Below are 14,110 nucleotides of genomic sequence, written 5' to 3' on the forward strand. Positions count from 1 at the left end.
AGATGGGGCAGAGGGACAGGCAAAGAGAGAATCTTAAGCAGGCTCCATACCCAGTGTGGAGTCCGATGCAGGGCTCGATCTCATGACCCTGAGATCATAACTTGAGCTGAAATCAAGAGTTGTATGCTCAACTGACCGAACCACCCAGGCGCCCCCAAAGATGACTATTTTAAAAGATACAATTTCTTGAGTACCAATATATGCCAGATGCAAATCTAAACACTTTATATACATTATCTCATTAAATCTACACAATAGTCATTGGGAAGTAGGTAATTATCCTCCTTGTACACATAAGAAAGCTAAGGCTATCTCATGTCTGACATCCAAGATTAGGGAGGTTAAATAAAATTGGCCAAATTCATACACCTAGCAAAACGCAGACTTGGGATTCAAATCCAAGACTGTGGGGTTCTGAGGTCCACGTTCTTCTATTTGAATATATAGCTATACTTCTCAACAAGTTAAGATTTCATGTGCAAAAGTTGTTCCAAAGCAGTACTAGGTACTGTTCACTTGCATGACTTGTAAGTCCTTCAAACAAGATATTAACATGTGCAAACCTGGACTCAGTATCTTCCCATCCCAAGGCTGGTATTTCTAGTATATTCCCTACTCTGATTAATGGAAGGAGTTAGTCTTCACCATCTGGAGAGTAGTCAACCCAGGACTTTTTTTTTTAACTCCCATATGCAAACAGTCATTAAATTCTATTGATTCTACGTCCTAAACACCATCCTTTCTTCATTATCTCTCATATAAACCTTCAGCTACTACTCTATCTCTATGGCTCACTGTTCAGCCAAGCTTCTTCAAAGAGTGGGCTATATTCTACATAGACTTTATGCTTCTTTTTTATTTATTTTAAATATTTTATTTATTTATTTGACTGACAGAGATCACAAGTAGGCAGAGAGGCAGGCAGAGAGGGGGAAGCAGGCTCCCCGCTGAGCAGAGAGCCCGATGTGGGGCTCAATATCAGAACCCTGACATCATGACCTGAGCTGAAGGCAGAGGCTTAGCCCACTGAGCCACCCAGGTGCCCCTAGACTTTATGCTTCTTAAGGGCAATTCTGAACAGGAGTTTTTTAAGTATGCTGCTATATACTGATCGCCAATCAGAGTTGTCTGTAGTAGGTTTTCAATAAATGCTGAATAAATGAATGCAAATGTCTGGCTTCCATCCCTCCATCCCCCTGTGAGTGCACTGAAAAAGGTCACTGATGAATTTCTGATAGGAAAACTGCACTGTCTTCTTTGGAAAATAAAACCCAGATCTTCTGAGGTTGACAATGAAAGAAAAATCTCCACATGCATAAGGGAAACTTACTGAGTTCTTACTGTCCTCCATATTTGAGTTCCCCTTGGAGATCTTATTAGCACTGTCCCTCCCCACCCTTTCACTGGGAGAGTGTTGTTCCCTCTACAGTGCTCTTTCCTAGTTAGATCTATGATCATATGACTTCTTTCTGTATTTTGATATAGTAAATAAAAAGTTATAAAATTTAAATACGACTTTACTAAAAGCTAGAGAATTAAAAAAAAAAAAAAAGAGCACAGATAATAAAAGGAAACCAGGTAGCAAATCTTCTTCAAGTTTTCTCTCTGGGGCTTTGAGGCCTCATTCTATCCTAGTTACTGATCTATTTTTCAACTGGTTAGCACTATTTTAGCACCCACCACTTAAGAATCCACGCCTATCATATCCCCTCCTTAAAGACTAAATCTAGGAAAGCCCAGAGAGATCCAGAGTTACCCATGCCCACTTACTTAAATTCTTTTAACTGAGTTTTAGTTTCCTGAGCTGGAACGTACATTTGGTACAAGCCAAACAAGAGAAATGCCAGCCCTTTAGGAGAGACCCTCCTATCCTCAGGGAGCAGCATGGTTTTACCCTAGAGGCCATCCCAAGTCAATCAATCTTTATCTCAACACAGCATAGTAATTCAATATTAATATGGTAATATATACCAGATGGATATATTATACTGTAACGGGGCTACTAGTTGTCAACCCACCTAGAAACTTCATCTTTCTAGACTTGTCGGTAGCACTGTGCATACTGACGAATATTCCTTCTGAAATTTTCAAATCTCTTAGTTACCCATCTCCTGGTTTCCTGGTTATTTTCTTCTTTTCTAGTTAGTTTCAGACTAGCCTGGCTGATTTCTTATTCTGCATTCTCTCCACAGCCAAGTATGTTCACTTGCATGGTTATAGTATAATGCTAACACAGTGGTTAAGTTTTGGGTCAATTCTATGATTTTTGTAGCTATGTAAGCATAAAATAATTTGTATGCAAAGTGTAAACAGAGTGCCTGAAACACAGTAAGCACTTAGATATGATAGCTTAAAAGCAAAATAAAACAAAATATTCCAAAAGACTTATAGTTTCCAAATGTATATCTCTAGCTCAGATGTTGTTGCTGAGCTAAGACCAATGTACCTCCATATGAGATGTGGGGCCCAGGAAAACTTGGGAATAAGATTACTCTCTGAGGGCTGAACTATAAATCAGTATATATTGGACCAAAGCAGATATATGAAAGTTAGCTTATAGAGTCAGAGACTAGGCTACAATGCAAATGTTTTAACAGGGATGCCTGAGTGGCTCAGTCCGTTGAGCGTCTGCCTTCAGCTCAGGTCATGATTCCAGGGTCCTAGAACTGAGTCCTGCACTGGGCTCCTTGCTCAGCAGGGAGCCTGCTTCTCCCTCTGCCTGCCACTCCCCCTGCTCGTGTTTGCTCGCTCTCTCTGACAAAATAAAATCTTAAAAAAATAAATGTTTTAACATATGTAACAATGTTTCTATTAAAAAGAAGAGTCTGGAATGGAAAAAGAGAAAAGGCAACTCAGAGAAGAAAAAAATGGAGGTAATTAAAGCTCTACGATGGAGGTTCTCATAGCTAAATGCTATTAAGTGACCATAACACATATCTAACTTCCTTTGTTCTGATTCCAAGTTCTAAGCAATCTGATGATTTTTCATGTAATTTTCTTACAGAGAAAACTCCTTGGTCAGAGAATCTATATGCATTCTACTTGGCAAATATATCAAAGTATACTAATAAACTGGTATCCTGATAAATCCGTCAGTCACACACACACCCTGTCACACATACACAATCTCCATATCAGGTTCCGCGATGGGGAGTCTGCCCCTCCCCCAGGACCTGTGCACATACGCACTCTCTCTCTCAAATATATAAACAAAATCTTTTTTAAAAAAGAGGCAAATTTTCTAAAGTGTTTTCACTATAATAAAGTACCTGCTACCAATTGTCTTGTTTTTGTTAACTATATGTAAATATACAATACCTTTGAAAGTTCTGTGACATTGTATTTTTCTTCCATTTACCCATCAAATATGTACTAAGTTCATACTAGATGCCAAGCACTGCACTCAGAGCTGCAGAGGATGAGCAAAAATCAGCACAGCTGCTGCTCTTCTTGCTTAAAGTTTAGAAGCAAACACACACTGGGGTACGTGGATGGCTCAGTCTGTCAAGCATCTGACTCTTGATTTTGGTGCAGTCATGATCTCATCAGGATCATGAGATCAAGCCCCATGCTGGGCTCCACACTGGGTATGGAGTCCGCTTGGGATTCATTCTCTCTCTCTCTCCCCTCTACCCACCTTTGCCCTTCCCCTACACCCCTGCACGCTCTCTCTCCCAAGTAATAAATTTTTAAAAAGAAGCAGGCACACTTTCATAACATTATCACAGACTATTATAAAACTACATTTGTAGCTCATTAGCAAGTAGAGACATGGTAAAATAAGAGTATATTTTTAATAGTGACATTTAATCAGATCAGGGAAACTAAGAAAGTGGTATTTGAGCTAAGATCTATAGGAAGGAGAGTCAAAGACAGGCTAAAAAAGTCTGGACAAAGAAAACAATACAAAGGTACTACATCTGTACTCACTGTCTCCAGTTTTTCTCCCATTCTCTCTTAAATAAAATGACCATCTGACTTTTATACCAAAAAAGTATACCAAGTATACCAAAACTGCTCTCAAGATCCTCAATGACCTCCATATTACTAAATACAGTGGTCAGTTATCAATTCTTACCTCACTTGGTCCAGAGCAGCACTTCATGTACTGAGAACTCCTTCCTCTTTAACCACTTTCACTTGGTTTTTAGGATACCACACTCTGTGGGTTTTCCTCTACGTTCACCGGCTGCTCCTGAATAGTCCCCTTCGCAGATGACCCCAGATCAACCAAACTCTAAGGAGTGCCTCTTTTTATGATACCAATTATTCTCAGGCTTTAACTGCTATTAAAGCACTACTATGAAATCCAATTATTCTATCCACAGCCAGGTCTTTCAGCTCATCTCTATACACACTTACCCAACTTGCCAATTCCACACTTCTACTTGAATATCTTAGAGACATCTCAAACTTTACATGGCCAAACAAAACTCTTGATTTCCACCTCCTTACCTCCATACACAAATCTGGAGACTTTCCCACAACATTAAATTCCTTACTTCCTGTTGTTCAGTCTAAAAACTTTGGAGTTATCTTTGACTCCTATACTCTTTTTTTTTTTTTAATTGTTTAAAAAAGATTTTATTTATTTATTTGAGAGAGAATGAGTGAGAGAGAGCATGAGAGAGGAGAAGGCCAGAGGGAGAAGCAGACTCCCCAAGGAGCTAGGAGCCCGGTGCGGGACTCGATCCTGGAACTCAGGGATCATGACCTGAGCCAAAGGCAGTCGCTCAACCAACTGAGCCACCCAGGCACCCTGACTCCTATACTCTTATACCTCATACCCAATCTATCAGTAAAACTTGTTGGCTAAACTATCCTAATAGATCCAGACTGTGGACCTCTTCCCGCTGCCTCCACTGTTAGCAGCCTGGTCCAAGCTACCACTATCATCTCTAACCTGGAGTATTACTTTAGCTTCCTTACTAGTGTCTCTGCTCCTACACTTGCTTCCCCCTGGTCTATGCTCAACACAATTTCAAAGAAGTAATCATTTTAAAAAGCACAAATGCAACTGATCTGCTCAAAGCCCTCCAATGGCTTCCTCCTTCAATGAAAAGGTCAAAGTCCTTTCAATTACCTATGTGACGACCTTTCTCTGTCCTCATGTTATTCTCCTCCCTTGCACTCATTGTGCTTGAGCCACATTGCTATTTCTTTGCTCCTGCCCACTGGCCTTCGTATGAACTGTTCTCTTCACAGCAATGTTCCTCCTCCAAGTATCTGCACAGCTTATTCCTCCTCCTACTTCAGATCCCTTCAAATGTCCCCTTCTCGGACCACCTTATTTAAGAGTGAACCTTGCCCCCCCAATCTGGCACTTCCTAGTACCCTTCCTGGTTGGCTCTTTTTTTCTCTCCACCACATTTGCCTTCATTTACCACATATATTACATACTTATTGTTGATCTCCCCTTAATAGATGCAAGCTCTTATGAGAGTAGAGACTTTTGAACAGTTGACCTTTGAACACTGTGGGGGTTAGGAATGCCAACTCCCCATCAGGAAGTAAAAAAGTCCCACAACTTTTAATCCAAGTAACTTTTGATGCCTCCGCTAAACTTAACTACTAAAAGCCTACTGTTGACCAGAAGCTTTATGGATAATATACATGATTGATTAACACATATTCTGTATTTGTACTATATACTGTATACTTAAAATAAGGTAAGCTACAGAAAATGCTATTATGAATGCCATAAGAAAAATAGATTTACACTACTGTACTGTATTTATAAAAAAAAAAAAAAAGAACATGTAAGTGGACCTCTGCTGTTCAAACCCATGTTGTTCAAGTGTCAATGTATATTGTGCTCAATGATGTGTGATTTTCCCATTACATAGCAGATACTTAAAAAATGTTTGTTGAGTGTATAAATGGATGAAGGGAATATGAGAACCAGTGACTGAAGAAAGATCTGTATGGCTGAAGCAGAGATAGATGAAGAGTAAGTAGTAGGTATAATATTAGGTGAGGCTGGAGAGGTGGAAAGGGACAAAATGATACTATGCTTTACAAAGAAGTTTTGCCTAAGAATAGTGAGATAGCAATCAATGATTTTAAGTGAAAAGTCTAGTCAAATTTGCATTTCAAAAAGATCATTGTGACTCCAGTGTGGAGAACCAATGGAGAAAGGCCAGAGTGAACTATCCCTATTGCAACGATCTAGGCAACACATTATGGCAGTTTGGAAAAGACTGTGCTTGTGCAGACGGTGGGAAAAGGATGGATTTGGAGGATATTTGGGAGATGAGATTGAAAGGACTTGGTAATAATTGGCTATAGAGGCATGAAGGACAGGAAGAAATTAATAATGTGTAGTTTTCAAATTTTCACAAGTGGATGGTAGGATCATTAACTGAAATAGGAAACACTGAAAAAGAATCAGACTCATTAAAGATAACCATCCATTTGGTTTTAGGCATGTTGAACTTGAAGGCTTCTGAGGTATCAAACAAGAAATATCAAGGAAATGGGTATATGAAAACTGGAAATGTAAAGGAGGATAGAGCTATACATTTAAAAGTCATAGGTGGTAGTGAAACCATGGATATGGAAGGGATCATATTCAATTATGTGATAAGGGGACCGAGATTTGAGAAACTACCCTACTCTTTGTGCACTGGCCAAAGGAGGACGAGCCCAAAAAAAGACAAAAAAAAAAAAAAAAAAAAAGAATGCCGTTTTGATTTTTTGAAGTCATATTCATAAGAAGTTCACATTTAAAAAAAAATTCTGATTTAAATCAGTAGCAGAATTTAAACCAGTAGCATAGAATATAAATCATACCCAAGGCTTTCCAAATTACATCAATTCATCGAAACTTATCTGTTCAAGGACAGGTCACTTTCAGAAACTACCTGGAAAATTCACAGTACTTGTCTCCTCACAGCTACAGAATACATCAGTAGATAAAAAGTCATCCCTCCCCAAATATGGGTGATTTGGCTTATTTTGGTTTCCTGAAAGTTTCATATCTCTCTCAATTCTAGGCTTCACCCTATGCTGTCCCTTTAGCCCTCACCCTATGCTGTCGCTTTAGCCCTCTTTCCCCAGGATGAAGATTTCCCTGGCTTTCCAGGATTAACCTAGTGATCTTTCTAGCCATTCCAGATAGCCAAATATCATATTGTACTAAAACTGTGCATTTAACCATTAGATTATGTAACTAGATAGGGACTGTCTTTTCCACTGTTGTATACTCAGTACCTCACAGGGCTAAATTTTTATCTTTTTCATTTTTTAATTTATTTTTTAAAAGTTTTTATTTAAGTAATTTCTATATCCAGCATGGGGCTGGAACTCACCCCCCGGGGATCAAAAGTTGCATGCTCTTTGGACTGAGCCACCCAAGCGCCCCAGGGCTCAATTTTTAGAAATACATCTATTCCGCAATGTGAAGAATTAAAATCTAATTTGGTTCTCAGTCCACTGACTACCTTGACTTTTCTCAAGAGGAATGACTTTTCAAAACCAAACAGTAGTTTTTAAACAAATGAACCTTCTAAATGTACTAAGTTTTGGAAATTTGTATAGGTCTTTTTTCATGCAGTATCCCTGCAAACATTCATTATCTAGGAATACTGGGGGTTCTCTTCCCCGTAGTCTCATACAAAATGGATTTGAAACCTCGCTTTCAAAGCCCTGCCTGGGATTTCATTCTACTGAGCGCATAAAACACAGAACACCCCTATGAAATGGCTAACAAAAGCGCAATGCACAGGGATACCTAATCGATTCCTCGAGAGCGACTCCACCTCAAAGGGCTAAGCGGAAGCCGCAGCAAGACGCACCGGTTTCTACAGCATCCCTCTTGCCCGGCCTTTTGCTGCTCTCTAAGCGGCTTGGGGTCGCGATCATTCCTCGCGCCTTCATATGCCCTCGGCCTTGGGCACCCGGACTACTCCTTCCCAGGCAGATTACTGGACACTACCCCTGGACTAAGGAGGACAGCTCTAGATAGCTTGGTCTCCAAAATACCTGAGGAAATGGGAGAAGGAAAAAATCCTGTCAAAGAAAAATTGGCAGCCAACCTACAGTGCTCACCAAATCGACGCTCTCAACCTCCTTCCGCGCTAACCGTTGGCTCGAAGGCCACTACAAGCGACGTCGCAGTGGCTCCTGGGGACTGTAGTTTCTATCGCCGACAGAACGCGTCGGTACATAAAAACTACATTTCCCAGAAGTCAATGCGAGGACGCCCTGCCTTCTTAAATCTCGGATTTGGCGTAATAATGAGACTGTCACTATTTTCAGGCTAATTTTAAATTTCGATTCATTTCTTCCAGATGTGTGTTTACGCCCTCTTTCTTTGCCGTGCTTGTCTTGTCTATAATGGTTTCAGTGTACTTCAACTCCTTACTTTTCTCTCCCCTTCTCCCGCCGGGAGAATCCCAACGTCAGAGGACGAAAAACGCCACCGACGCAAAAATGCCCCTTAGGCGCATGCTCCCTGCTCGCATCACGCATGCGCAGCAGCCGGCAGCAGTTGGCGGTCGCTTGCGGACTTGGGGTCTGGAGGTAGCCGGCTGGAGGGCGGGGCTTTTTCCAATGGCTTTGCCTCCGCGGGTAGTGTCTGCTTGGCCGGGGAAGAGGGCGCTGGGGCAGGGGCGGCTCCTGGGTTATGCCGGGCGGAGAAAGGGGAGGGGCTGGGGGTGAGGACCCCACCTCCCCTCCCTGCTCCCGCCCTCTGGGCCGAGCCCCACCGATGGGGCTGGGCGAAGGGGCGGGCTCTGCGCCTCCCGCCTGGCTTCTCGGCCAGCTTCGCGGCCCGGCCCCGCTTTTGGGGATTGCGGCCCAGCCCTGTGACCATCAGGTTTAGTGGGCGGTGGGCGAGGACCCAGGTATAGGAAAAGAAAAGGCGTCTGCTCGGGGATCCGGAATCTTGGGGCAGGAGACACTTTCCTCCAACGCTGCAGCCGGGACAGCGGCTGCCAGAGGCGGTCGCCACCAACGAGCGACTGGGTCTCCGGCCGCGGCAGCCAGTGAGCAAGGGTTTGGCGAGATTTCCCCACCAGCTCCCGGCGGCAGCTGAGGGGTAGGGAGGAGCTGCAGGGGGCGGGGACTGGTGCCGGAGGAGGGGCGGGGTGGGAATGCTCCTGAGAACCCGGTGGCTGCCCAGACAAAAAATCCCGAATGGCTGGAGCGCCTTCAACTGTTACCAGCCTTTTTGGGCAGAGCACGGATTTGACAGCTCCACAACGTGAGGATATCCGCTGACCCCGCGAGACGGAGGAGAGCACTTCCCCGGGACTGCCTGTCCAGCAGAGCCAGCGCTGTAGGGTTTCAACTTTCCAACTTTTTTTAGTCTCTGACAAGAAGACTGCCCCTTCATGTAGGAGAGGGTGAGTTCTGTCTCGCAGATTGGTTGAAAGCAATATAAAAGACACTTCTGGTTCCAGATGTCTCCCAGACATTTGTGTTTTCATGACGATTCGATTTCTCTGATTTTATTCTTACATTTCTCGTTTTAAAAATACAAAGTGCTTTTGGGGACATGCTGAAGGGTAACTGAAGACGGCAAAGAAAAAAATCTCCAGTTGTCATGGCTGAAGGGGAGAATGAAGTGAGATGGGATGGACTGTGCAGTAGAGATTCAACTACTAGAGAGACAGCACTGGAAAACATTAAGCAAACCATTTTGAGAAAAACCGAGTATCTTCGTTCGGTGAAAGAGACACCTCTTCGTCCATCAGACGGGCTTTCAAATGCTGTTTCTTTGGATGGGTTGAATAAACTTCTTGCTCATCTGCTGATGCTTTCTAAGAGATGTCCCTTTAAAGATGTAAGAGAGAAAACTGAATTTATTTTGAAGAGCGTCCAGGTAAGAAAACATTGTAATTACAACCGTCAATCTCCATGTAGTACAGTGCAGTTTTACCTGCAGTTATTCACGTTGTATTTGCTGCTAGGTGGTTTTGTGAACCCATTACAAATTCATTCTACAGCTTAAATTTAGAGTGGCTTGGAAGACGTTGAATCTGGAGCCAAAACTGTACAAGTGGAACTAAAATAAAAGCAGTTTTCAAATATAAGTAAACAAGAATTGTCCTTCTAGAGAGTTTGAGCAGAAACTGTATTTCTCCCAGAAAAATACGAGAAAGTTACAGTTAATTGCAAGTAAAGACTTGCTTTTCCTTATATTCATTTTTATATATTGTTAGGAAGTATAGCCAGTATACTTTTCACATTGTTACAAACAATATTCTGTGTGGAAAGTTTCTTCATTTAAAAGCCTCTCAAATGATAAAGGATATTAAATGTTTCTTCACTTGTTCAAGATAATTGGTGAACAATTTTCTCATGTTCTTTGAAGCAAAACAAAAAATCAGGGTCTGTTCTCCAAAAACCTTTTTAAAAAAAAAATGAATTACATAAAATAATAAAAGCCTCTATTATAAAGAAGCTAACATCTTCAGATTAAAAAGTTGAATCCAGGTTGAGTGAATGGTAGAAACATTCATGGTAAATTATTCAATTAGTTTTCTCTGTGTTTGCCTCAATTGTTTGATTTTTTCTTTTTCACATACGTACCTACTTAAGTTTCAGTGTAACAGATGAAAAATATTAGTTTTCCTCCTGTTTTGTATGTGATCAATTTCTCCTGTTTTATTGGAAGATTTATTAGAAGGGTTTTGTTTGGACTTGTTTGTTTAGAGAAAGGTTGTTTTTAGATCCTAAGAATGGTCAGTAACACTATGCTGGTCAGTCTAAATTACTCAATCCATGTGTTGTTCAAAGTCATTTATGAGAAGTTCTTAAAACTTATAGTTTACTTGGATACACACACACGAATATGTAAGCTAAGATTAATAGTTTTTCTATTTTGGTTAGTTTAAAGCAACAGAAAAATAATCATGTCCATAAAATGAAGACTCTTTTCAAGATCTTGGGATAGTTCTTCTCACAAACAGTTTGGGAACAGTTGTTACAATTCATTTATCCAGAGTTATCAGAGAGGAATTTTCTAGATACCTGAAGTTTACCCTTTAAAGCCTTGAAAGTTATTTCTCTCTTTCTTAGACTGTAGTGTCTAGAACAACCATTTTTTTCCACAATGGGATCATCATTATGCGCATCAAGTACTATTGTTTAGCTGAGGGTGGAATGTATGGGACTACATGGTCCATATTTTTGGAATTTTTGTGTTCAGTTTTTAATAGTTTTTCTGTTTCTCCTCTTACTGTCAGTATACTTCACTTTGTTCTCTTCCTGAATCTTTAATTTTGCTGCTTATTTATATTCAAATGGGAAAGCAGATAACCAATTTAGTTAATAATTGTACTGAAAACAGAAGTAATTAGGCTCTGGGGAGCGCAGGGTCAAAGGACTGTGATATATTGGTAAGTAAATGGATACTGGAGTCAGACCTGGGCTCAAATTCTCCTCCTTTATTAACATACCTCATAACCTTGGACAAGTTAAGTTACTTGATCTCTCTGAGTTTGGATTCCGACATCTATGAAATGGGAATAATAACATAGAGCTGTTGTGAGAATTAAAGATATAAAGTGCCCCAGTATAAAATGAATGCTTCTCTCCTTTTTCATAAGTGAAAGACCTGGACTTTGTGATATATATTTTAAGATTCATTCATCCTGGAAAAAAATTAAAGAGTCTCCTCCACTCTGCAGGTTTTCCATAGATTTATACTCTTCTTGCATCTCTGCATCTACTGCACTTAATTCTTGCTACTGTTGTAACAGGCACTCTACTTATATTGTGCTGTCTTCACATGTTTATGTCTGTCCCCTTCAGGAGGGCCGTTAAGTTCTCAAGAGTATTGGCTGGGACCTGGAAGCTATTAAATATCCAATGGATGAACAAATTTATATTTGGCTTCTTTTTATTTCTTATCAGCCTGAATAAAGTCACCAGATTAGGGAGTTTCCATCCCCAATCATTCATGCATGCCTTCATACAACAAATGTTTATTGAACCCCTGGTGAATGCCATTCTAAGAACTAAGAACCAGTGGTGAACAGTTTTGATATTTTACTGGAGAGACAGACCATAAAGAAATAAACAAACAATGTAATTTCAGATAGTAAGGGATGACTTCGAGAAGAGATGAAACTTAAGCAGAGATTTGACAGATGAATAGATATAATCCAGGCAAAAATGATATTTGTGAGGGGGACATTCCACACATAGGGAACAGTTGTGTGAAGACCGACCTCATGGCAAGAGAGAGCAGATGAGTTCTAGGAATGGAAAGTAACACAATGTGTTTGGAGCATGTTTTTGAAGGGAGAATGAAAACGTAAGCACATTCTCTGTCGGATCTGGCTCCAATACTTTATTAGCTCTGCAATGTTGAATAAGTTGCATAATTTGTCCTTGACTCAGTTTCCTCATCTGCAAAATTAAGATGATGCTCACAATGAGAATAAAATGAAACAGTGCTTCCAAAACATAGCACAGTGCCATAGCACATAAGAAATGCTCAGTAATATTAGGAATTCTTAATATCTTTAGGCAGGAGTTGGATAAACACAATCTTGTAGGGCAAGTTTAGAGTGGTAGACTTTATCCTAGTAACAATTGGAATCCACTAAGGGGCTTTGAGCAAGATGGGGACATGATCCACGGTGTATTCCAAGGATTACTTTTGGAGCAATATAGAGAATAAATTTCGGGGGTCAGGAGTGGATGTGCAACATCAGTTAGGAGTTATTCCACTAGTCCAAAGCAAAAATTATGATGAAGTAGGACATAGTGGGAACAAGTGGGAAACAGTGAATGGGTCTGGGAGATTCCTGAGAATTAGAAGCCACAGGATATAGTATTGAAATGGATACAGGAGATGGGGAATATAACAAAATCAAGGATGCTCTCCAGTTTCTGGCTTGAACTACTTGGTGAATAGTTCAGCCATTTCCTGAGACAAAAGAGTGGTAAAGGATCAGTTTAGGAGGGGTGGTGAGTTCTGTTTTAGACATGTTGAGATTAAGTTGCCTATGATACATCTGATTAGAAAAAGTTCCTGAAGGGATTTCTGCCTCTGCTACTATGGTTGTAGTTCTGCCATTGTTAATCTGTCACTTCTCCAGACTTAGTCCATCCTCCAAGTTGATGTATCATAACTTCAGAGTCATTTATCTGAAATGAAATCTGATCATGTTACTCTCCTATCTAAAATCCTTGAGGATAGAATTTAAACTTCTTAAGATGTCACATAAGGTCCCCTGTCATCTGGCTTCCATATACTGCTCCAACCTCACATGAGAAACCAAATAATAAAATACAGTGCTCCATAATGCTTTCTGTTATTCATTGGTAAAGCAGCAGAAGCTGAACTGAATTTGCAATTCCTGTAGCTGCTCCTGCTCTTAATTGCTATAAATCAGTTCAGACGACCATAGTCAGGAAGAGAGTTGGTGGGGAAGGGATAGGATGGATTCAACTCAAAATGGCTAAACCTGTAAAAAATTGGCACCTTGGGAGAGAGCATTCTCTGTATTCCTGTTCTCAATTTATTGATTTCACATCAACATATTCAAATCTGTAGAACACATTTTTGAGAACCGTTCTGTGAGAGGCGCTGGTCTGGGAGATCAATAAGACTTGTTCCCTGCTTTTGAGGAAGGTCTTCTATTCTCATAGTAGGCTTTATTTATGCTGCGTTTGTTGTTGTTCTTAACCCCATAATACCTTTTCAATGTGTGATTTTCTAAACTAAGGAACAGGTGTAATAACACTGGCCGGATACATTAGTATAGTCTACTGGTGAACTGTAGTCTTTGATGCACATAATAAAGGGAGGAATGTAAGTGTGTAAATATTCATCAAAAGATTATGAGTGTTCAAAACAGCCAAGTAGTTTTCTAAGAATGGTCATTTGATCATTTTCATTTCTGTACTATGAAAAAGGAAAAGTGTTCAATTTTCTTGTAAACATGCCAGCAAGTAACACTATCTGAAAGTAATTTGACTTTAGAAAATTTAGAACAAGTAACAAAGATATATACTTTGTTACTTGAGGTGGAGGAGGCTTTCATTTAGTGAAGCAATTGTTACCCCCCAAGGAGATAATGACACTTTAGCTCTTGGGTAAGATGCACATTTCGGTTGTTAAGGGTTGCAGTTGAGGAGTATCCATTTGATA

General features: G+C 40.4%; 1 protein-coding gene across 1 annotated transcript in view; it reads left to right on the forward strand.

Annotated features, from left to right (window-relative positions):
* Positions 1–8,998: 8,998 nt before the first annotated feature.
* The window catches only part of LOC111158303 (sestrin 1), a 129,898-nt gene continuing 124,786 nt past the window's right edge, over positions 8,999–14,110 (forward strand). The window contains exon 1 of the mRNA XM_022520255.1: positions 8,999–9,826. Within this exon, the coding sequence (XP_022375963.1) occupies positions 9,548–9,826 (279 nt within the window). The 5' untranslated portion in view covers positions 8,999–9,547. The remainder of the gene's footprint in view (positions 9,827–14,110) is intronic.

This window comes from Enhydra lutris, unplaced genomic scaffold, assembly GCF_002288905.1.
Source record: "Enhydra lutris kenyoni isolate GAN:26980312 unplaced genomic scaffold, ASM228890v2 scaffoldscaffold58, whole genome shotgun sequence".
In the NCBI taxonomy this organism is placed as follows: domain Eukaryota; kingdom Metazoa; phylum Chordata; class Mammalia; order Carnivora; family Mustelidae; genus Enhydra; species Enhydra lutris.